This window comes from Equus caballus, chromosome 1 (assembly GCF_041296265.1).
Source record: "Equus caballus isolate H_3958 breed thoroughbred chromosome 1, TB-T2T, whole genome shotgun sequence".
Lineage (NCBI taxonomy): Eukaryota > Metazoa > Chordata > Mammalia > Perissodactyla > Equidae > Equus > Equus caballus.
The window spans coordinates 160,120,475-160,145,954 of NC_091684.1; the positions used below are offsets into that span (position 1 = coordinate 160,120,475).

General features: G+C 36.5%; 1 protein-coding gene across 39 annotated transcripts in view; it reads right to left on the reverse strand.

Annotated features, from left to right (window-relative positions):
* The window catches only part of MGA (MAX dimerization protein MGA), a 153,167-nt gene that overhangs the window by 27,798 nt on the left and 99,889 nt on the right, over positions 1-25,480 (reverse strand). For 38 of the 39 annotated variants that reach the window (XR_011427329.1, XR_011427327.1, XR_011427334.1 and 35 more), the window contains 7 exons: positions 22,238-22,369; positions 21,662-21,766; positions 19,693-20,354; positions 18,169-18,514; positions 2,791-3,017; positions 1,562-1,738; positions 871-943 (listed from right to left, as the gene is read on the reverse strand). Coding sequence is in view for 30 of the 39 variants with exons in the window: in XM_023619444.2 (XP_023475212.1) it covers positions 871-943; positions 1,562-1,738; positions 2,791-3,017; positions 18,169-18,514; positions 19,693-20,354; positions 21,662-21,766; positions 22,238-22,369 (1,722 nt within the window). In the remaining 9 variants the exon portion in view is untranslated. Of the gene's footprint in view, positions 1-317; positions 534-870; positions 944-1,561; positions 1,739-2,790; positions 3,018-18,168; positions 18,515-19,692; positions 20,355-21,661; positions 21,767-22,237; positions 22,370-25,480 lie in introns of those variants that run through there. The other variant, XM_070239011.1, reaches the window with a different exon arrangement.

A 25,480-nucleotide genomic window follows, 5' to 3' on the forward strand; every position in this document is an offset into this window, starting at 1 on the left:
CACTCTACCTCTAGTTTCTACTGCAAATATTTCTGAACTACTTCCATGCCTCTGGATGTGACTGCTCCATTTCAACACTGTCTGCAGATCACTCAACTCACCCATGTATTCATATTCGTGGCAACAAGTTAACTAGATGTATATTTCACTAGCCACCTTGGTTTCTAGAGAAGAGTCTCCCAACCAATGTAACATGGTTAGAGGCTATATCAGGATACAGATCCCCTCAGCCTTCAGGGTAGTTGTGCTCTCAGGCAGGTTCCCACCACCCCAGCAGCTTTCTCCACTTACCCGAGTGTGCTGTAGAAACATTATCATTTTTTGTGTGTACCATGTCACCAAAAAAAGTTGAGAAGCACTGCGGCTTACATGTCTGAAGTCTTAAGAAGCAGGTAGGTATCTAGCAGGTATAGAGCAGTATTAGGTATCTCCCTAGACACTGCCTCTCGTCATAGCAATTCTGGCAGTAGCCTCAGCTAGATAATCAATGATAATCCTTCCTTTCTCCCTCTGCATTTCTCCAGTAGTAGCAACTATTGAGAATCAGAGGGAAAAGTTCAATTGCTAACGATGCCAATGTTGCTGCGGTTTGGAAAGAGATTTAAAAAAGAGAATCACTGCCCTCATCCTAAATGTCGCTTGCAACAACATACCATATCAACACAAATGAATTTTATCTCTTAGAACAGGAGTGATAACAGACCAAAATAATGGAAAAAGACTGATCTATCTTCTCTATTTTTAGCAGAAACTAGAAAAAGGGCTAGGTAGACACATTCTGGATTGGTAGTTTTGGTTTTCCCCCATTATTTTTATAATCCACACCTATATAATTACTATCAACTGATAACATCTAGTTTTCATTCTGACCTTGTGATTTATCAGAATCATCCTCCAAGTCACAAGTGATTGGTTTCAAGGGCTGCTGTTCAGAATTCAGCTCCTGAAGAAAGAAATAACACAGAAATATTTCAATTCAACAAATATTTAATATCAATAGAGACTAGAATACAAGCATTAAATCTCTCAAAGAAGCCTGAGACAGCACAAAGACTAAAATGGCAAAAGCATCACATTGCCATGCACAGCTATGTTACCATCACATTATACGACCCTCAGCAAAAATAAGCAGTCTTGCTCTCTAATGTCCTTGATAGTGACTGAGTCACCAAGAGAGGAATTTACACTGTACTTGATAGTATATTCTGGTAAAGAAGGACAAATATTTGATGTTTAATGGAACAAGCTTCAGTTATTTAGGAAATTCACCAACATGAAATGACACAAAGCTTAATAAAGATAAGTGATTTAATTAAAACCACGAATGTTTAAACTTTTAAAAATTACCCCAGCAGCAGAAAGAATAATACTTTTAATAATCCTAAGGGACTGTTTTCTAGAAAAAGTACACAAAGAAAACAGATAAACTGATATACACGTCAAGTAAGTCTTCTCTACCCCACAAGAATTACTCCGAATTATTCTAATAGTAATTCAAATTCTCATATCAGTAACAGGGAATTGGAAGTTAAAACGAGAAATTACGCAACAAGCAGTTCACCTTTGCATTACAGTTCTCAGGACTAGAATGACATGAGCCTTGCTGCTGAAATGATGGGGATGCAGATGGTGACGGTTGTTTCTGTTCCGCTTTTTTTCGTTCATATACTCGAACTCGGGCACAAGTCATCATACTTTCAAAGTACAAATAGACCGGATCCTTGTCCTCTTCCCGAATCTGTAAGTGTCATATAACAAAACATTCTATGCAATGGAGAAAAAAGTCTTCTAGATTCCAAAAGGAAAAAGATGTTTAATCTTTGTTTCTATTACAACACTTGAAATTTTTAAACACAAACTTTAAAGTTAAATAGTACAAGTATAGTTCATATGTAGTGAAACTTGGGCCAGTCAGAAAAGATCTGGTTCTCTATTAAGAAATTTCAGCTCACTCCAAACGCTGCTTGTCAATGATCTGTGACAAAGGATACATTTCTTAATTACCAGTCCAACAGAGACTGATACTTTTGTAAACGACAATAAAATAAATTACTATAAAAACGAAAGACGTTAAAATACAAGCCCAAGTTTTTTAGTATTCAATTTAATAAATATAAATTACTCTATCAACTTGCTGTAAAAGTTTCTAAATATTTACTCATTTTCCATTCTTGTTTCATCTCAGACTGGTAACAAACAACTTTGGACCAGCACTGGTACAGAGATCACACTGAATAACATCGTACGTAAGGATCTTTCTTCAATTTAATGCACTGAGAAGACTGAAGTGGATTTAATAATCAGAAATGCTTAAGCTATTAACACAACAGAAGCATCAGCTCTTTTACCTATCCGTCTTCACACAATCATATAACAACTATTGTTTTAAATCTTGAACTTTACTATTATTGTATATAAAGAATTTGCTTTAAAAAGATGAGTTACTTCCAAAAGCTTCTTCTTAATGCTTTTTTATTAATAACATGTACTACATCCTAATTGCTCAACATTCTTTAAAAGACTTTCATGACATCATGTAAAAAAAAGTCCACCTTTATATGCTCCTCCTTAAAAGAGATTTGGCTACCTTTTAAGAATCACCACTATTCACCTCTACTTTTATGACATTTTTTAAGTGCCAGCAACTAAACTGATTAAATCAGAAAGGGAGATGGCTTGCAGGCATATTACCTGAAAGCAAACAGAATACAAACCAAAATCTGGTTGAAACCCACCATCTTTACAAATGATTTTTGTAACTTGCAATAAAACATTAAACTCCAGGCTTACCACAGGATTGGGTTTGGGAGTATATGCCCGTGCAGGTTTAATTCCAGTGAGCAATTTGCCCTTCACAGTAGTAGATAAAACTTCCGGCTGAGGCAACAACAATGGTTTCATGGGCTCAATGACAGAAGGCGTTGGGATATAAACTGGCTCTGGATCTACTTCACCTTCTACTTTCACCCATAATGGGTAATGTCGAACAGGCTGTTCAGGCTCTGTTTCACATATAGCTTAAGAAAAAGAAGGATAAGATTTTAGGTGCCTTTGGCAACAGAAGTTCACTGAGGCACTGCCAAAACAAAATACACTCCCTCATAAAAAGCAGTAACTCATTACAACAATCAAACAGATGCCGCCTAAAAAATCTTTAGTTGTTCTCATGTACTTTTTTTTTTTAAAGATTAACACCTGAGCTAACAAGTTACCAATCTTCTTTTTTTTTTTCTGTTTTTTCTCCCCAAATTCCCCCAGTACATAGTTATATATTCTAGTTGTAGGTCCTACTGGTTGTGCTATGTGGGACGCCGCCTCAGCATGGCTTGATGAGCAGTACTACCCAGGATCCAAACCAGCGAAACCCTGGGCTGCCAAAGCGGAGCACGCAAACTTAACCACTCGGCCACAGGGCCAGCCGCTCTCATGCACCTTAATTTATTCATCTATTAACCAAATATTTGTTGAACACCTATTATAAATCAGATACTGTTTTAGGCACTAGAGTGAACATAATTATGAATAAAACAAAGTTCTTGCCCTGACAGAGCTTCCAGTCCAGTAGGAGAAACAAACTAATAAACATATAACATCAAGTAACGATAAGTGCCACACAGAAAATATAGCAGGGTAAGGGATGGAGAATTAACAGGAGTTGCTATTATATTTAGTATGGTCAGAAAAGGCCTTCTCTTATCCTGCAAAGATAATCATTCTATACTACACCTTTTAATTTTACAACAAACAACAACTATTTATTGAATCTTACTTGTACTTACTCTAAGCACTTAATATGTTTTAACTCATTTAATGATCACAATACTCCTTGAGATACTATTACTCCCATTTTGCAGAAGCTGAGGTTCAGGGGAGTCCAAGAGTAAGAGGCAGAATCAGGATCACTCAGTCAACCTGGCTCCAGCGACTGAGCTGTTACCGTTGCCTTCTGATGATAAATTATATTCAAAAGACAGCCCGAACTGAGCATAGGAGCAAAAATGTATCAACAGATAAGCAATGAAACCCAACTGAGATGAAATCCTACTGTCAAGAAATTCTACACAAATGAAAACACGCACTAAAGTACTTAACCAAATTAAATGGAGGATCTAGGTTAAGAGGCTCCTGGCTTTATTCTTTAAGCAAAACTGCCCATTCCCATAAAGAAGACAGCCACAGAGAAGCAAACATTGTTATTTTGTATTTTAGCAGTCAGTCCTCAGAGAAGACGTAGCTGGTTCTAAGCCAAAGATCCAAAATCTTTGCCTAAAGTCACATAAAATGTGACTGAGCAGCATTCACACTTAATTCAAATACTTAGTTCAATTAATCTTTCATAACAAAGCAGAATCCAAAATGCAACCTGATTTCATTCCTAAGTATATTTATTCTGAACATTAAGACCCCACTAGTAAAGAACAACTTTGTCTAAAAGTCTCTTAAGAGCTAACATCATTCAGAGCATAACCACAAAATACTGAATAAAGGCTTGAAGGTTAAAATAGGGAGGAAAAAAACTTCAGAGCTAGAAGGTGATTGAGCCAATTACTTAGCTAATTAGCAGTCTCTGTTATCCAAGTTTTATAACCTAGCTCATTTATTACATAATTCACAAAGGCTTCTAAGACCCTAGTATTCATTCACGCATTTGAGTATTTGAATGTTTACTACGTATCAGACTTTGCAGATACAGTAATGAACAAAACTGACAAAAGTCCCTGCCTTCAAGGAGCTTACATTTAAGCCAGAAGGAAGAGGGTGAGGCAGGCAATAAACAAGACAAACAAGGAAAATATGTTGGATAGTGATAAGTGCTTATGAGGAAAAGCAGAAAAGGGAAATAAGCAGTATATATAGTGAGTATGTATGAGTATGTATTTTGAGGGGGAGTGCCGCCATTTTAAAACAGACACCCAGGGAAGCCCTCACAATAAAGACGGTATTTACAGAGGCTCTACCATTCATTTGGTAAAAACTGTATTGCCAAGTGATGCCAATTATTTCATATACATATTAATTCTATTACAAAAACAAAAGTGCTTTCAGGGCAAGCACTTTATCTCTGAACTCTTTCAATCATCTTTCAAGGATTTTCTAAGCTTCCATAAGCTAAGGATTATACTAAGTAAAGATCCCTTTTCATCTTTTTCTTTTGAAAATAATAGCTACAAAATGCAGAGTACAGTACTTCAGAACAAAATCTGTTAAAAATGTCCTAGAACATCTTAATCCCTCACAGGGAATCAAAGACAACTCTATAGTTTCAACTACGGATAAATGGAAAAAGTGGTTCCAGTAAACAGAGGAGTTCATAAAAGGAGCTGACTGAGAAGGGTAGAGACTCAGTTCTGTCTAGAACATGTAAGATTGAAGTGATAGCAACATAATCAAATACGGTAAGCAGTAAAAATCAGGACTGTCACTGGCAGAGACTAAATACGAAGCCATGAAAATGGACAGACTCCTCACAAGGGCAACAACAACAGACCACTTCGTCACACTCCATTAGCCCACTGTCCACTTGATTCCTTTTCACAGCCTGGGACCCAAGATAGAGCTCTTCTCTTCTCCCCTTCACAATACACTAGAGATCCCCCTACCCTTTACCTGAAACCCATAAAAAAAGGAGCTAGCAAAGGCAAGATTGAAGGAAGAGTGTAGTATATATTCACAGAAACCCATTTCAAGAAAGAGGTGGTATCCCCTTATTTCTATTCAAATGCCTCCTAATACATATTACCTTCCCAAGGTCCCCTAGCATTATCACTCTGTCTTCTGGGATCTCAATAAGCCTTTTATTCATGACACTTAAAACATTATGGCACTTTTGTTATTGTGGCACTTAAAATTACAAAAAAAATACATATCTAAATGTTTACCACACACCTGTTTTGTCAAATTAACGGTAACCTCTTAGAGATGGACTTGGTTTTAATTGTCTGTATCTTAGCTCCTCTCACTGCTACAAGAGCCCACAGTAGTTGCTCCATAAATGAATACTGTTAGAGAAGTCCCAGAAAACTGCTATGCTAATAATCAGCATACTATATTCCTTTCCTTGTCATTTTTGTAGGTGTTTTAACTCTTTTTATAATACATATACCCATGGGCAAAATATAACACCTATAAAGGGCAGAAATAATGCACTTACATCTTAATACACATTAACAAGTACACAATCATGTAAACACTATACAGGTCAAGGAATGGAATACTGCCATCAACCCCAGAAGCCTTTGCACACCCTTTCTCAATCAAAATCCCTTCCCACAAGAGTATCACTTAAATGACAGCCACTTCCCTGGCTTTCCTTTTTTAACTCCAAAATCCATACCCTACATATCATAGCTTAATTTTGTCAGCTTTTGAAATTTATATAAATGTAACCACAGAGATGTATTCTTTTGCCTATTTTTTTCACTGAATATTATATTTGTAAAAGGCATCTATGCTGTTGCACATACCTACAATTTATTGTTACTGTGGTACACTATTCCACTGATTATTCATACTATTGTTCATTCATTCTACTGGTATTAGATATCTGGGGTTGTTTTAAGGTTTCAGCTACTGTGAATCATAATGTCATCAACACTGTTGTACAATGCAGTTCTACTGGTTACTCCGGAGTCAAACTACTAGAACAAGGGTAAGTGTATCACCAACTTTAGTAGATATTGCCAAATTATTTTCCAAAGTGTTTATATCAATTTACAGTCCCATCAGCAGCGTATGAGAGTTCCCATTTATCAACAGTTGATATTATCAGAGGATTTTAATTATTACCATTCTGGAAGGCATGTAGTGGAATCTTGCTGAGAATTTAGTTTGCATTCCCTAATTATGATTGAGATAGTCAACATCCCTCTTTATGAAATGCCTCTAAAAGTCTTGCCCACTTTTCATGGGACTGTTTAATTCTGATTAATTTGCTGACATCTCTATATATTCTGAATACAGGTCCTTAGGTAGGTATTACAACTATCTGTTCTCTCATTGTAGCTTACATTTTCACTAACTCAATGTCTTAAAGATTTGAATTTCTCATTTTTAAATAATCAAATGTATTATTCTTTAAGGATTGGTATTTTCTTCAGTTATCCTTAAGAAATCCTTTCCTAATGAGAGATCATATATACACATTCTTCTGTATTATCTTCTAAAAGTTGTTTTGTATATTTTAGCTTTTCAACTTAAGTCTATAATCTACTTAGAATATATTTCTGTGTATGGTGTGAGGAATAAAATGTTTCACTTTTTCCCATACGGATATTCAATGATCCTGCAACCAATTATTTAAAAAATCATTCTTTCCTTATTCCTCTGCCGTTTTGTCCATATATGTTTGAATCTACTTTAGTCTCTCTATTCTGTTCTACTAGTCTATTGACTTTATCCTCAAACCAGTGTAACCCTCTTAAATGTGGTGGTTTTGTAAGTTTTGACATTCAAAAGGGCAAGTCCTCCCACCTTGTCATTGTTAAACACTGCCCTGGCTATACCTAGGTCCTTAGCATTTCCATGTAAATTTTGGGACCAGCTTTTCAAGTTTCACATAAAACCTGTTGAGATTTTGATTAGGATTACAATGAACTTACAGATGAAAATGAGAAGTGACACCTTTATAATAGTCAGTTTTGCCTGCTATCAGTTATCTAAATCAAGAATAGATGTTGACAGGATTCTGGGAAGACAGCAGAGAGGGAAGCACCAAGAAATCTGTCTCCCTATCTGAATAACTACACTGTAGAATCTGTCCGGTGTAATTATTTTGGAACTGTGGAGTCTGTTGAAGGCTTGAAACTTCTCGGGGAAGATATGGACAGTAAACTGTCACTAACTGTGGTCAATTTCAGCTCTTAGCACAGTAGCAGCTATGCCTTCCCAAGCCCCCAGCTACCTGGCATGCAGCTGTGCATGTGTTCCTACAGCAGCTTGCACACATCTTGGGGAGCCAGTAGTTAAAAAGGACTCTGTCCTCCAAATATCAGGGGTCTCTGCTCTGATTGCTGCTTCTGACCACAGAGGTGCAAAGAGGTAGGCAGTCACTGTTGTTGCACCTCTCCTCACTGTTCCAAGCTCTTATCCTACTCTGTCTTAAGTGACTTCCAGGGATTAAAAAGCCAGTATCCTTTTTCTCCCCTTCGTTTTTCACTTTTTCCCCCTTCAGGAGCCAGACATTAAAGGCTAGAAAATTCAAAATCAACTGCATACACAGGAAAAACTAGAAAATGACCATGCATGCCCAAGGAAAGGCTCAGAAAAGACCTGAGAAGACCTTAAGTTTACACCTCAGGCTGATCCTTGGCACAAAGCCAGCCTACAATAATAAATAAATAAATAACAACAAAAAAAAAACCCCCACAAAAACCCTAGGGAAGGAAGACTATCTGATTTCCAGAGTTACCACATTATTAGATTCAAATGTCCAGTGTTCCACAAAACATCACAAGACACACAAAAAAACAGGAAAGTATGGCCCATTCAAAGGAAAAAAATTAATCACAGAAACTGTCCCTGAAAAGGACCTTAATGGCAGACATATCAAAGATTTTAAAAACAACTATCTTAAAGACCTCAAAGAAATACAGGAAGATGTGGAGAAAGTCAAGAAAATAATGTGTGAACAAAATGGAAATACCAAAGGGACAGAAAATCTGAAAATAAACCAAAAAGAAAACTTGGAGCTGAAAAGTACAATAACTGAAATGAAAAACTCACTAGAGGGATTCAAGGCAGATTTGAACAGTCAGAAGAAAGAATCCGTGAACTTCTCAACAGGACAATGGAAATTATGGAGTCTGAGGAACAGAAACAAAAGGAAATGAAGAAAAGCGAACAGAGCCTAAGGGACCTGTGGGACAGCATCAAGTGTACCAACATGCACATCATGAGAGTTTTAGAAAAAGAAGAGAAAGAGAAAGAGGCAGAAAGAATATCTGAAGAAATAATGGCTAAAACCGAGCCAAATTTGAGGAGAGACATGAATAGGAACATTTAAGAAGTTCAACAAACTCCAAGTAAGATGAAGTCAAAGAGATTCACACTGAGACACATTACGGTCATGTGTCTATTAGTGATGGGGATCCATTCAGAGAAATGTGTCATAAGGCAATTCTATCATTGTGCTAACAGCACAGAGTGTACTACCACAAACCTAGATGCTATAGCCTACTACACACCTAGACTAAATGGTACTGATCTTATGGAACCACCATCATATATGCAGTCCATCATGAACCAAAACATCATTACACAGTGCATAACTGTATAATCAAATTTTCCAAAGAGAAAGAATCTTGAAAGCAGCAAGAGAGAAACAAATCACCACAAACAAGTGATCCTTAATAAAAACATGAGCAGATTACTCATCAGAAACTTTGGAGGCCAGCAGACAGTGGACTGATATATTCAAAGTGCTAAAAGAAAAAAACTATCAACTAAGATTCCTGTTTCTGGCAAAACTGTCCTTTTAGAGTGAGGGAGAATTTAAGAAATTACCAGATAAACAAAAGCTGAGGGGGTTCATTTCATGACCACTCAACCTGCCTCCAAGAAATACTCAAGGAAGTTCTGTAAGGTGAAATGAAAGGACACTAGACAATAGTTCAAAACCATGTGGAAAAATAAAGATCTCGATAAAGGTAAACACATGAGCATTATTAAAGCTAGTACTATTATAACAATGGTCTGTAACTGCACTTTCTTTCCTACAATATTTAAGAGACTAATACATTTAAAGATAAAAAACAATTATTAGAGGGGCTGGCCCCATGGCCAAGTGGTTAAGTTCGCGCGCTCCGCTGCAGGCGGCCCAGTGTTTCGTCGGTTCGAATCCTGGGTGCGGACATGGCACTGCTCATCAGACCATGCTGAGGCAGTGTCCCACATGCCACAACTAGAGGAACCCACAACGAAGAATACACAACTATGTACCGGGGGGCTTTGGGGAGAAAAAGGAAAAAATAAAATCTTTAAAAAAAAAAACAATTATTAGTGTGAAAGTTAGTATTACTGTAACTCTAGTTTGTAACTCCAAATTTTGTTTTCTACATAATTTAAGACTAACACATTTTTTAAAATTATTAGCTTATGTTTTGGGGCACATAATGTATAAAGATGTAATACTATGACATCAACAACCAAAAGGGGTGGGGATGGAGCTGTAAAGGAGCAAAGTTCTTATATGTTACTGAAGTTAAGTTGGTATAAATTCCAATTAGTGTGTTATAACTTTAGGATGTAATCCCTCCAGTAACCACAAAGAAAACAGCTATAGGATATACATAAAAGGAAATAAGAATTTAAACATTTCACTACAAAATATCAACTAAATACAAAAGACAGTAATGCAGGAAATGAGGGGGAAAAAGCTATAAGGCATAAAGAAAACAAAAACAAAAAAGCCATAAGGCATACAGATAACAAATAGCACATATTACAGAAGTAACTCCCTCCTTATCAGTAATTACTTTAAATGCAAACGAGTTAAATTCTCCCATCAAAAGACAGATTGTTAGGATTGACAAAAACATCTGTTCCAACTATATCCTGTCTATGAGAGACTCCCTTGAGATCCAAAGACATAAAGAGCTTAAAAGTGAGAGGATGGAAAAGATATTCCATGCAAATAACTAAAAAAGATCAGGGATGGCTATACCAACATCAGACAAAATAAACATGAAATCTAAAAACGTTAAAAGAGACAAAGGATATTATTTATTAATAGAAGGTTCAATACATCCCGAGGAAATAACAAATATTTACATACCTAATAACAGACCAAAATATATGAAGCAAAACTGGCAGAATCGAAGTTAGAAATACAGTTCTACAGTAAGAGTTGAAGACTTCAATATTCCACTCACAATAATGAATACAACCAAACAGAAGAAAAGAAAACAGAAGACTTAACACAATAAACCAATTAGATATAACAGGCACAAAGACCATTCTACCCAATAACAGAATATACATTCTTCTCAAGTGCAACGTGGGACATTTTCCAAGACAGTCCATATGTTAGGCCACGAATTAAGTCTCAGTAGATTTTAAAAGACAGATATCACACAAATTATCTTCTCTGACCACAACAGGATGAAATTAGACATCAGTAACAAAAGGAAACTGGGAAAATTCACGAAACAGTGGAAATTAAACACCACATTTCTGACGAATCAATGGATCAAAGAAGAAATCACAAAGAAAATTAGAAGTGAGATTTATTCCTGGAATGCAAGGATGATTCAACATACAAAAATCAATCTATGTAATACACCACATCAACATAATGACGGTAAAAAAAAAACCACCTGATCATCTCAGTTTACGCAGAAAAAGCATTTGAAGAAATGCCACAAAACTGGAGGACACACACTTCCTGATTTCAAAACTTACTACAAAGATACAGTAATCAAAACAGTATGATACTGGCATAAAGGAAGATATATAGACCAATGGGATACAAGAGACAGCCCAGAAATAAACCCTCACATATATGGTCAAATAATTTTTGACAAGGGTGCCAAGACCATTCAATGGGAAAAGGACAGTCTTTTCAACAAATGGTGCCGGGAAAACTGGCTATCTACATGCCAAAGAATGAAGGTGGACTCCAACGCCACATATAAAATTTAACTCAAAATGGGGGCTGGCCCCGTGGCCGAGTGGTTGAGTTCGCGCGCTCTGCTGCAGGCGGCCCAGTGTTTCGTAGTTCGAGTCCTGGGCGCGGACATGGCACTGCTCATGAGACCACGCTGAGGCAGCGTCCCACATGCCACAACTAGAAGAGCCCACAACGAGGAATACACAACTATGTACCGGGTGGCTTTGGGGAGAAAAAGGAAAAATAAAATCTTTAAAAAAAAAAAAAAAAAAATTTAACTCAAAATGGCTCAAAGACCTAAACGTAAGGCCTAAAACAATAAAACTCTTAGAAAAAAACACAGGTCGAAAGCTTCACAACACTGGATTGGCAATGATTTCTTAGATATGACACCAAAGGCACAGATAACAAAAGAAAAAAGACAAGCTGGATTCATAAAAATTTTTAAATTTTGTGCCCCAAAAGACACAGAGAAAAAGGCAACCCACAGAATGGGAGAAAGTATTTACAAAACATATATTCGATAAGGGATTAATCCAGAATACATGGAGCACTCTTAAAACTCAATGAAAGAAAAATAACCTAATTCAACAATAGGCGAAGGACTTGAACAGACCTTTCTCCAAAGAAAATATACAAATGGCCAATAAGCACATGAAAAGATGCTCAACATGACTAATCATTAGGAAAATGCAAATCAAAACTACAACAAGATACCACTTCACATCCATTAGGATGGTTACTATCAAAAAAACAAAATAACAAGTGATGGCGAGGATATGGAAAAACTAGAAGCCTTATGCACTGTTTGTTGATGGCAATGTAATATGGTATAACTGGCTGTGGAAAACAATATGGCAGTTCCTCAAAAAATTAAAAGTAGAATTACCATATGATCAGAAATTCCACTTCTGGCTATATACCCAAAAGAACTGAAAGCAGGGTCTTTTGTACACCCATGTTTATAGCAGCATTATTCATAACAGCTAAAACATGGAAGCAACCAAAGTGTCCATCAATGGATGAATGGATAAACAAAATGTGGTACATACATACAATGAAATATTATTCAGCCTTAAAAAGGAAGAAAACTCTGCAATATGCTGCAACATGGATGAACCTTGAGGATGTTATGCTAAGTAAGATAAGCCAGTCACAGACAAATACCGTATGACTCCAGTTACATGCAGTGCTGAGAGAAGTCAAAATCAAAAAATACAAAGCAGAATGGTGGCCAGGGGCTGGGGGAGAGAGGGAAATGGGGAGTTATTGTTTCATGGGTATAGTGTTTCAGCTTTACAAGATGAAGAAAGCTGGGGCTGGCCCCGTGGCCGAGTGGTTAAGTTCGCGCGCTCCGCTGCAGGCGGCCCAGTGTTTCGTTGGTTCGAATCCTGGGGGCGGACATGGCACTGCTCATCAGACCACGCTGAGGCAGCGTCCCACATACCACAACTAGAAGAACCCACAACGAAGAATATACAACTATGTACCGGGGGGCTTTGGGGAGAAAAAGGAAATAATAAAATCTTTAAAAAAAAAAAAGATGAAGAAAGTTATGGAGGTAGGTGGTGGTGATCTGTGGCACAACAATGTGAATGTATTTAATACCAGTGAACTGTGCACCTAAAGATGGTTAAGATGGTAAATTTTATGTTAAGTGTATACCACAATAAAAGTAAAAAAATTTTTAAAGAATGGATGCTGAATTTTTATCAACTTCACAACATTAACTAATATAGATTTTTCTCCTCTAATCTGTTATTATGGCAAATTATACTACTATTCATAGCTAAGCCAAACTTACAGCCCTGTCATATGTCATCCTTTACATATACACTTTATATATACAGACACCTTTACTAATTACAACATAAGATATTCATTGCAGATGATTTAAAACAATTAGAAATCTAAAGTCATCCAAAATCTCAATATCCAGAGATAATTACTGTAAAAATTGGGCATTATTTCCTTGTTTTTAAGTGCATATATGTACATATATATCCTGATGTAATTGAGATAATATGGTACATACTATTTTATGATTATCAATTACTACAGTGTGATGTTTCCTGTGCCTTTAAACATTCTACATTGGTTTTTTTGTTTTGATTTCTCTAAAGATTGACACCTGAGCTAACATTTGTTGCCAAGCTGCTGCTGCTGCTGCTTCTTCTCCCCAAAGCACTTCAGTACATACTTGTATATTCTAGTTGTGCTATGTGGGATGCCACCTCAGCATGGCTTGATGAGCAGTGGTGGCATGTTATGTCTGTGGCCAGGATCCAAACCACTGAAACCCTGGGCCACTGAAGCAGAGTGTGCAAACTGAACCACTCGCCTACAGGGCCAGCCCCTCTACATCATTTTTAATGACTATATTGTATTCCTTTGTAGAGATATATAAAAATTTAACCCAGATTATACAATAAATTTTATCCCTTTTTTTCAATTTTAAAGTCTGCAATAAATAGTCCTATAACTAAATTTGTTTTCCCTTTTTTCTGTTCTAGTTTTGAGCTATAATTGACCTACGATACCATAGATACAACTTGATGGGTTTTGACATCCATATACCCCTGTGAAACCATCACTACAATTAAGATAGTCAAGGTAAATACCACCTCCAAGATTCCTTGTAATTGTAATTGGATTACCTCTCTGAAATCCATCCATCTCTCCCTCTGCTTCCAAACACCACCCCAACTCTTGCCCAGGCAACCAGTGATCTATATATCAGTTTCTATTTAAAAAGTTTTTTTACATGAATGGGAAAAAAACGTTAACTTTTGGGGTGGACAGGGGAGATATGGCCGCCTTCATTCAGCCTAATTATTCTGAGGTTGATTGTTGCTGAGTGTATCAACAGTTTGTTTCATTTTACCGCTGAGTAGTATTCCATTGTTTTTATCCATCCCAAATTTCTTTACCCATTCACCTGTTGATGGACACCTGGGTTGTTTCCAATTTTCTTGCTATTACAAATAACGCTGTAATGAACACTCATGTAAAAGACTCTATGGTGACATAAGCTATCACTGCTCTTCAATAAACACACAGAAGTAAAATGAAACTATCAAACTGTTTTCCAAAGTGACTTTTACATTCCTGTTAGCTATGTATAAGACTTCCAATTGCTCTATATTCTCACAGTATTTGGTATGGTCAAACTTCTTAATTTTAGCCACTTGGTGGTACACAGCAGTGTCTCCTTGTGGTTTTAATAAGCATTTCCCTAATGACTACCGATGCTAAGCATTTTTTCATGTGTTTATCTGCTGTTAATATATCTTTCATAGTGAAGAGTCTTTTTGCTTTCCTGTTCATTTAAACTACGTTGACCGCCTTCTTACTGAGTTGTAAGCATTCTTCTTAAAGAGTTTCAACAATTCCTTATTTATTGCAGATACAAGTCCTATGTCAGATGCATCTTTTCTAAGTATTTCTCCTGGTCTATGGCTTGTCTTTTCATTTTCTTAAAGGTCTTTTGAAGAACAAGTTTTTAATTTTGAGAAATTCAATTTCATTACTTTTCTTGCATTTATAATCCAAGCGTTTGATGTCCTATTTAAGAAATCTTTATGAGCCACAAAGTCACAAAGGGTTTTTTCCTATATTTTCTTCTATATATTTTATACCTTAAGAACTTACATTTAATCTTTGACATTAACTCAGATTTTGAGTTAATTTTTGTGTATGGTGTGAAGTAATGGTTGAGGTTCACCTTTTATGGGGAAGGAGGGGTGAGTGTCTATAGTTATCCACTTGCCCCAGAACCATCTGTTGAAAAGATCATCATTTCCTCATTGAACTACCTTGGAATTGTGTCAAAAATTAATTGGCCTTGTGTATATATGTGTGTATCAGTTTCTGAACTCTCTATTCTGTTCCATTGATCTATATATCTTTCTTTATCCAAATTACTTGAGCTTTACAGTAAGTCTTAAAAATCAGGTAGTATAAGTATACCATGTTCCGCTTTATCAAAGTTGTTTATCAACGGACTACTCCAAGTCCTTCACTTTTCCACATAAATTTTAGAAACAACCTGTCCATTTCCACCCAAAAAAGCCTGCTTGGATTTTTACTGGAACAGCATCAAATCGATTTATCTTCCCAACACATTCTTCTGATGCATAAATTGTATCTCTCTCCATTTATTTAGGTCCTTTAAAAGTGCTCTCAGCAGTGTTTTGCAGTTTTTAGCATAAAAGTCTTACGCAACTTTCATCAAATTTATCCTTAAGTGTCTAATTTTTTGGATGCTATTTTAAATGGTATTTTTTATTTCAATTTCCAATTGTTCACTGGCATATATACAAATACATTGTATACCGATACTGCTGTATGCTGTAACCTCACTAAACTAACATAGTTCTAGTAGCTTTTTTGTGGATTCTTTAGGATTTTCCAATCTATGAATAAAGCTAATTTTACTTCTTCCTTTCCAATCTAGATGCATTTTCTTTTTCATGCCTTCCTGCACTGTCTAGGCCCTCCAGTATGATGAGACACGGTAAAAGAAGACATTCTTCCTCATTCCTAATCTTTGGGGAAAAGCACTCAGTCTTTCACCATTAATATGTGGATTGTAGAGTTTTTCCTAGATGCTCTTTATCAGGTTGAGGAAGTTTTCTTCTATTCTAGTGTGCCAACAATTTTTACCAGAAATAGATTCTGTAAATTTTTTTAAATATCTGTTGAAACAATCATATGGCATTTTATAAAAAGTCCACTATGGTAATAGTGAACTCCACTGTTTGTTTTCACATGTTAAATCAACCTTGCATTCCTGGGATAAATCCCACTTGGTCATGATATATGATTCTTTAAATATATTCTTGGATTTGATTTGCTAAAATTTTATTTATACTTTTTACATACGTTCATGAGAGATATTACTCCACAGTTTTCTCATAATGCCTTTTTCTGGTCTGAGTATCAGGGCAACGCTGGTCTCATAGAATGAGACCATTTGATGAGTGTTGTGTAGAATGGGTATTATTTCTTCCTTAAACGTTTTACAGAATTCACCAGTGAAGCCATCTGGACCTGGTGTCATTATTGTGGGGTTTTTCACTACAAGTTCATAAGTAAAGGGCTAGGCAGTTACTTTTCTCTTCTTCAGTGAGTCTGGTAGCTTTGTGTCTTTCAAAGAATTTGTCCATCTCATCTAAGTTGTCCAATTTAGCCTTTTTGGGTGTTCTTTAATATAAACAATTCAGTGATGAACATCTATGTTCAGGATATGCTAGTAAAAGTGAAACTCCTGTGACATTATGCTATGATATTATAAAGTGAGTGCACTTTAAACATTTATAGATGTTGCTGGAATTGTACCAACTACACTTTTACCAACAGTTGGATAGTGCCAGTTTTTTTATACTCTTAACACTGGATATTCAAACTGGTAGGCAGAAATTGATACTTTGTTTTAAATTTATATGTCTTTAGTGATAGGTTTATTGACCATTTGTCATAAACTTTCTTCTGTAAATTGCCTTTCTGAATTCTTTCCTAACTTTTATTGGAGTGGCTGTGTTTTTTTCCTACATATCCAGGAGTTTTATTTTTTCCAGGCTGTAATATAATAATTCATATTTTAGTTTTGTTCAAAATTCCTCCCCCATTCTCCTCAAAAAAGGAAAAAAGCAAGAGATAGTTAAGTCTGGAGGTCTTTTCCTTCTATGGTTTCTTTGGAGTCTTGCTTAGAAAGTCTTTCTCTATCTTCAAGATTAAAAATATATTTCATTAGATTAATAAATGGACTTTAAAAAATTAAACTGCTAATATCTGGAATTTATTTATTCCAGATATTTATTTTAAACAAAATAAAAAAAGACAGTAGAAAGGGAAAAAAATCAAGAATGAAATAATACGTAAGCTGGGTTTTTGTAATATTTTATCAAAAAGGAATAAGGATTTCAAAAGAGTATATAATGCTCAACTGTTACGTCCTTATTCTGTCCCTAAATCTCCAACCACTTGGTGAATGACTCAAACCATAACCAGAGGGTCTTGTTACAAACTTCTTCTTTTAGAAAATAAAATGAGATGTGTTAGTTAACTTGACTATGTCAATCATTTCACAATGTATACATATGCCAAATCATCATGTTGTATACTTTAAATATTTGCAATTTTATTTGTCAATTATACCTCAATACAGCTGGAGAGAAAAAAAGAAAATGATGGATTATACCAATCATCTGTATATTCAAAGAACACGGCAGGGGGTGCAGTGGAGCACACAGAAAAACAAATGAAGCTTCAAATGCATTCCGAAAGTCCAAATGAGAGAACAATTCAAATTTAGCACAAAAAAATCCATCTTCAAGAGAAAACTTAAAAAGAACGTGTGTGTGTGTGTGTGTGTGTGTGCATGTGTGTATCACATATGCCATATAGAAAGAGCATTTAAGGATAATAAGAATTTCTCAAAATTCTTCTTAGATCATTGATCAGAATTAAAGTAATAGTAATATTCAAAATAGGTTTCAAATAACCATACTTTTCTAAAAATATAAAACTATACTCTGTTTTAACTCTCAATTAATACTCACTGTATTCCAGCTTCTTTCTCTTCTTTTTCTCTTTCAATTGTTCTTCTTCCTCCTTGACTCCCTCTTCTCCTTCTCTTTGCTCCTCTCCCAGAGTATCATAAAAAACTGGATCACGATGGGCAGCCTTCCTCTGGAAATGCTTAGTTTTGGATCCCCCTTTAACAAGCACAACTTTTCTTTTCAAACAAGTGCAGCCAAACATGCAGTCTGGTCGGCGGCAGTGAGCAGGCTGGCGCTTCTCCAAAGCTAGACTTGAACATACGCAACCCAATCGACAGAAGTCATTGTTGCATGGAGGCGCTCGCTTCCTTATGATTGTGTGGATAGGTTTAGTTTTGAGAGATGCCTAAAGTTAAAGTAGAAAATTGTAAATCTGTTAAATCATCCCCTAACACAACCAATTACTTACAGTCATATATTAGTCTGTCTTCTTCTCTGACTCTGAGCACTCAGTAGTAACAACAAAAGATTAGCACAGCTTCAAAGAACAGAAAATGAATATAACAAGGATTCTGAACAATCTCCCATTCTAATGCATAGCACAGACAAGCAAGAGAATAAGTGTTTTAAATAATTATGAGACAAAATATGAACAAGGATGAACTTAGTCTCCACAGAAATCACACATAATGTTCTAGGGCAGAGGTTGCCAAGCTTAAGGCCACGGGCCAAAGCCAGTCTGTTTCATACATAAAGTTTCACTGGAACAGAGCCAGGCTCATTCATTTACAGTCTATGGCATTACAACAGCAGAAGTGAGTAACTGCAGCAGAGTGTACGTCCTGCTGAGCCTAAAATATTTACCATCTGGCCCTTTACATAAACAGTTTGCTGACCTCTGTTTCACGGTAATTAATAAAAAAGGAATAGGATAATATGTGCATAAAAGTCTTTAGGAATAATTAATAATAAAGGACACATTTTGTGTTTAGTCCTAACATCTGAGGATTTTTAGCTCTAGAATTTAGTAACAGAATTAAAAAATGGAAGGTAAAGTACAGAAATGTCATTAAAAAAATTTTCCAGATGCTGTTGTGTCATTTCACATGCATCAGAGGCTGCTAAGAAAGATGAATCAATAATAAAAATAAAAAATTCTTAACATAAAATTTTACAAAAGACAAAAGCTTTTTCTCTGTACATTTATAATTTGTTGGATTTTCTGGGATTTAGTACACCTTTTAAGCAGAATTTTCAAAGCTGTTTTAACAAGATCAGCAAATGTACTTGCCCACCCTCTGGAGAATGAAATCAGAGACTTTCAGAGTAGCCAGTTGCCTTTATAAAGGAGAAAGACATTATTCAAAGCACAACTGTACTGTCTCCCTCTGCTGGCAGGAAGGATCTACACTTGGATATCTAGCTGATAAAGAACAACAAATGCGGAGGACATCTCCTTGGTTGTCACTGAGGTAACTAAATGCCCAAACCTCCTGCCAAAAAGCCCTAGTCCCATTTCCTCTCACTAACCTAATTCTTTCTAGCCAAGAACTAATATGCTTCTGGAAGACAACAGATACTTACTTGAGCAGTAAGCAGAGTTGTTAAGGATACATCTGCTCGCTCTTCGGTGATATAGGTCCTTGGTTTTCCTTCCCAAAGTGCACAATCTTCCAGGTCCATTAGCTTCACTTGAGACTTAGACAAGCCTGGAGGGCGAGTTCCCTGTTGCTGTTGCTGCTGCTGCTGGTGTGCCTGCCGCAAACTAATCTGCTTTGGAAATGTATTTTCATCTAAAGTTGGCACAACAAAATTATTCACCGGATTTTCTGAGATGGTGCTGGAAGAATTCTTGGTAACCTTATCTCCTGGAATTATATGAGTGTGTTTCTGTTTTGGTGAAATGGGGTATGGTAAAATGGATTTATAAGATGATTTAGTTCGGCCACTGAAAGTTGCCTGTTTGTTTTGAGACTTCACCTTTCGAGAGGCAGAGGGTACAGAATGAGGCTTCAAAGAGTAAGACGTACAAGGGGAAATGGTAGACTGCTTCTTTAGTACACTATCAAGTGTTCGGACATAGCTGGTACTCTTGGTGGGAAGCTGGTATACCACAGGAGATGTGGGAGCACTGGAAGAGAAACCCATGTTTGTTTCCATAAGCTTGCCTTCGTTTTCCAAATATTCATCTAGCTTATCACTGCAGAAAGCAGAACGGTTTTTCAGTGAACCTTCTGAATTTCCACCTAGAAATAAGGAGATACAGATACTTAAAAGAAATCTAGGACAGACCTTTAGATCTCTAGAAAAATATACTTAAAAGGCCAGAAGTATTCGGTTATATGCTATTGAAATCTTCTAAACTGTCCCTCTTTAGAATGAAGAAAAATATAAAATATAAAACCAAGTGAAGGGGGCCAGCCCTAGGGCCAAGTGGTTAAGTTCACACACTCTCCTTTAGCAGCCCGGGGTTCACTGGTTTGGATGCTGGGCACAGAACCTTCGCACCACTCATCAGGCCATGCTGAGGTGGCATTCCATATAGAGGAACTAGAATAACCAACAACTAGCATATACAACTATGTACTGGGGCTTTGGGGAGGGAAAAGAAAAAGAGGAAGATTGGCAACAGATATTAGCTTACGGCCAATCTTCCTCACCAAAAGGTATATTAAAAAAAAAACCCACCAAGTAAAGAGACTGAATATCATCTGCTAGTTATATTAAAAGCCATTATCTAACATTATCTTAATACATACTTAGCATTAATTTTTACAAAGTCCTAGGAATAGTAATAATTAACACTAGGGTTAAGAGTTTACAACCTCTGACAACTTATAACCTTAGTATAGAGACCACATCTAAATAAAAACATAAGAGCACAAAATATATTTAAATTAGACCTCAAAAGAATGCCAAGAGATTATTTAAGAGCCTGCAGTCCTGGACTCTGATACAATGAAGAGGTAAGAGCACAAAAAGAAGAGTACAAAATTTCATTTTTAAGAAACAAAAAAGCAAGCTTAGTAGAGACACAAGTATTACACTATTATAACACTGTACAAAGAGTCAAAGATGAGAAAAACTATTTTGGACAAACACTATATTTATCTGGTTGGAGCATAAACTGCAAAAAAGTACAGAGGGAAAGGAAAAGCACTAAGAAAGGAGACCTACAGGCATTCAGTCAAAATGCTTGAATTAGAAGTTTACTTTGAAGTATAATGCTATCGGGAATCACTATCCAGCTCTGAAGTACACAGTTTTGAAATAATGCTTGAGAATGATGCTTTTTGTAACTACAGGAATAACAGAAAGGAAGTGCGGTTTTTAAAAAGGGCTGCAGAGATTACTTAAGCCTAACATGGTTAGGGACTGAACCCCAGGATCGGGGCTATGGAACACCAGCAATGAACAAAAGCCAACAATTTTCAGTTTATTTTAAGGCATGGACAGAAGAGATGAAGAAAAACAACCAAGACAATTTTAACAAAAGGCTTTTTTTGGCAGCATTTTTCAGAACTTACTTATAAATTTTTAAAAAGCTAATTACCTTCATTCCTAGAGGCAGAAGCACTATGAAACTTTCCTCTCCATCCCTTGATCTTGGTGAAGTCATTGGTCTTCCCTGTCCTAGAAACAAAGGGAAATCCAGCATCTATAAAAGAAAAAGTAAAAAAGATGACCAAAATTTTAGCAAGCCAATATTTAATATCTCATCAATTCCTAAGACTTTATCTAAAATGTATAAATCATTGCTAAGATTATGCCATTAGGGGGCTGGCCCAGTGGCTTAGTGGTTAAGTTTGAGTGCTCCGCTTCAGTGGCCCGGGGTTCACTGGTTCGGATTCTGGGCACGGACCTATGCACCACTCGTCAAGCCATGCTGTGGCAGCATCCCACATACAAAAATGGAGGAAGGGTGGCACAGATGTTAGCTCAGTAACAATCTTTCTCAGGCAAAAAGTGGAAGATTGGCAACAGATGTTAGCTCAGAGCCAATCTTCCTCACCAAAAAGAAAAAAAAGGAAGAAGAGTAGCTAAAAGAACTACCTTAAATGTCTCTAACAAAGGTAGCTTTTTATTTATATCACAACTTTGTCTGACTTTACAAATGTGATGCACTCACCAGGAGAGGCAGGGTTAGTTCCTGTAAGGTTCCAGAAAGGAAAGCTAGTGGCTGGAGCCAAAGGCAGCTGTACTCCCAAATATTTAAGATCAATGCTCATTGTTGGATCCACTGAATTCAATTTTAAGCCCACTACAAGAAAAAAGGACCACAAATCATATTAGCTTCTTTTAACCTTTGGTTGCGGGGGGGGAGGAGGGGTGGTTAATAGAGATAAAGGAGATAGCGGAGAGCAAAAATGACAAAATAAAAATAAAAAGTGGCAGACAGACTTTAAGGTGACCCCATGACGCTCACCTCCTGGTACTACATGTGTGTGTAATCTTCCCCCCTCCTCCTTCCCCATGTGAGTATGGGCCTGTGATTTGTTTCTAGCTGATGGAACATGGCAAAAGGGATGGGATGTACATGATTATGTGTGAATGATAATATAAGACTGAGTGTATCACCCATCTTGCTGCTGCAAGGATATAAATTCTGCCAACAACCTGAGAGAAATTGGAAGCAGATCCCTCCCTAGCCAAGCTTCTAATGAGAAACCAGGCCTGACGTCTTGATTGCAGTCTGGAAGACCCAAACCAGAAGATCCAGTTAAGCCGTGCCCAGACTCCTGACCCACAGAAACTGGGAGGCAATAAATGTGTTAAGGTACTAAGTTTGTGGTAACTTGTTAAGCAACAATAGATAACTAATATATAAACACAGCAGAATTCAGATCTTTTGTGCTTTAACCCTTTCTGGGACCTCTAACACAAACTTGCCCTAGACTGAGCTTTTGGCTTGATTAAGGCTACTAATTCTGTAGTTACTATTATTGGTTTTTATGGTTAATTAAGCCTATAAATATCATGACTTATTTGTGGATTAAGAGGCAATCTTTTGAGAAAGTATTTACTTTACATATCCTTTTACAATTTTTTTTTTGCTTAACGTTTAACATCTGAGATTTGTCTATGTTGACAGATTTATCTCTAGATGACTTATTTTCACTGCTGTACACTATTCCAGATTATGAATATACTCCAATTTATCCACCATTTTCCTACTGACGAGAATTAAGCTGTCTCTTACTTCTATTACAAACAATGCCGCAGTATAACAGTACATCTTGTACCAGAATGCACATCATACATGTGAACATGTGCAAGAACTTCTCTAGTGCATTTAGCTTTGCCTTATGACGTTTACCCTGGAGTGGAATTGCCATGTGTGGAGTATGTTCATCTTTCAATGTACTGAATGTTGTGAGTGTCTGGCATATCTTGTGGCTGCCCAAAATATTCTGAACACCCTTCCTACAGCTGTTACTTTTCCACATTATCACTCCTACCTCTTCAAGGTAGGTGTTAGAAAAACTCACTTTCCAACATGCCTTGCAGTTTATGTGCAGATATAGGACATAGGTTTCATCAATCAGATGCATCCATGAAACACTTCAATTTAAAAGAGAGCATCACGAGGAAAGGGATACCATGCAGAATTGCGTAAAGGAGGGTGAGTGTTTGGTCAAGTGAAGAACTTTCAGAGGCAAAAGGAACCAAAGTCCTAGCTCTAGCATATCATCTTCAGTGTCCATACTGAAAACGGTGGTGACTGTCCAATGTTGTTGGATTGCTTCTGAGTAGTCTGGGAATGTAATTTCAGCATTTTTCCTGACTGCACAGTCCCGGGGCTTGCTTCTCTGGCCTTTTGGGAGACTCTCTAAGTCATCTGATATTCTTTAATAAATTCAGTTATTAGTTATTATTATATAGTTATTATTATTATTATAGTTATTATTCTGAATCCTTGTTATGCAATAGCATATAAAATAATAATTATACAACAAAACTGGGATAAACATGAGGCTGTTTCTGGCTGGAGGCAACCAACTCTACAGCTATTAATTTCCCTTGGTCTTGCCTGGCCACTCTGAGGAGATCAGTATCTCAAGAGCATATCTGTCACACACTCATGGATAACGATGTGCAACAATGCACTGGTTGGGAATGTGTGCGCTAGATATCGCCAAATTACTCTCAATTTATACTCCTGTCAGTAGCGCATGAGAGTTCTTGCTGATCCACAACCTCTCCAATATTTTATATCACTGGACTTTAAAAATGGTTCCCATCTTATCGGTATAAATTTACATTCCATTGTTCCTAAATTCTCATTTTTCTGTTACTACTGACAGTCTTCTAATTTGGATTTCCTCATTTGTGGATTACTGGCTTCATATTATGGAGCAGGAAAGTATTTACTTAAATTTTGACAAAACTGAAGCCAAAGGAGTTCAAAGTATCACAGTAATAACCATTAAAAGTCATAGGTACAGGTTTCCAACAGCTTACACAGTGCTGGTCCCTAAAAGGTGAAGACATTATAGGTACGGTATGAGCCACAAATTCTTATGGCTAATTTGTGTATCTTCCACATAGAACTTACCTGAAAAAAAGATGGTTATTCTGTTTTAGTTTGCAATTCTAATTCTTTAAAACAAATATTTATCATTTTTATTTTACTTAGTCACATGATGTGATTAAAACTAACATCAATAAAACAAAAGATTCTTTCCTCGTTTCCAATCAAGTGGGGAGAAAATAAGATAATGAGTCAAAACAAATGGTTTCTAATCTTATCTTTGGGGTAAACTTCTCTTAGCTTTACCTTCCTCATCAGTAAAATCAATGCCAGTCCACCACACTGCATTTCATGTTTTAAGAATTTACAGCACCTTCTCTGTGAAATACTCTGTTATACAGATGATGACAGAGATAAAAGACATTTCCCAGACCTCAAGGAGGTTTAGTTATATTTCCCCAACTGACTCATTAGTAGTTACAATAGAGTAAATAAGTCCTATGAGAGGTGAGCAAAAAGAAATGACACGTGCAAAGTCCAAGAGAATCTAGTAAAACTTTATAGAGGTAGAATTCTTAAGTTAGAATAAGTAGGAATTAACTAGGAAAGGTGGGGAAGGAGAACCGAGTGGAACCAGAAAGTAAGATATTGCAGAAACTCAAGTGAGAACTAAATCCTACACAAAGGATAAAATGAGATTCTGTAGTGCTTTGAGAAGAGAAAAATATTCTATTATTGTTATTAATGACAAAAACTGCCAGAACAGCTGCCTACACAGAAGGTAGAAAGAAAGGAATTCAGTTGTTAAAAATGTACCCATATAGCCAAGTAGGTAGATAGGCAAAATCCAGACCCGTACAATCAAATTTAGAGACTATTTCTCATATTTCCTTGTCTGCA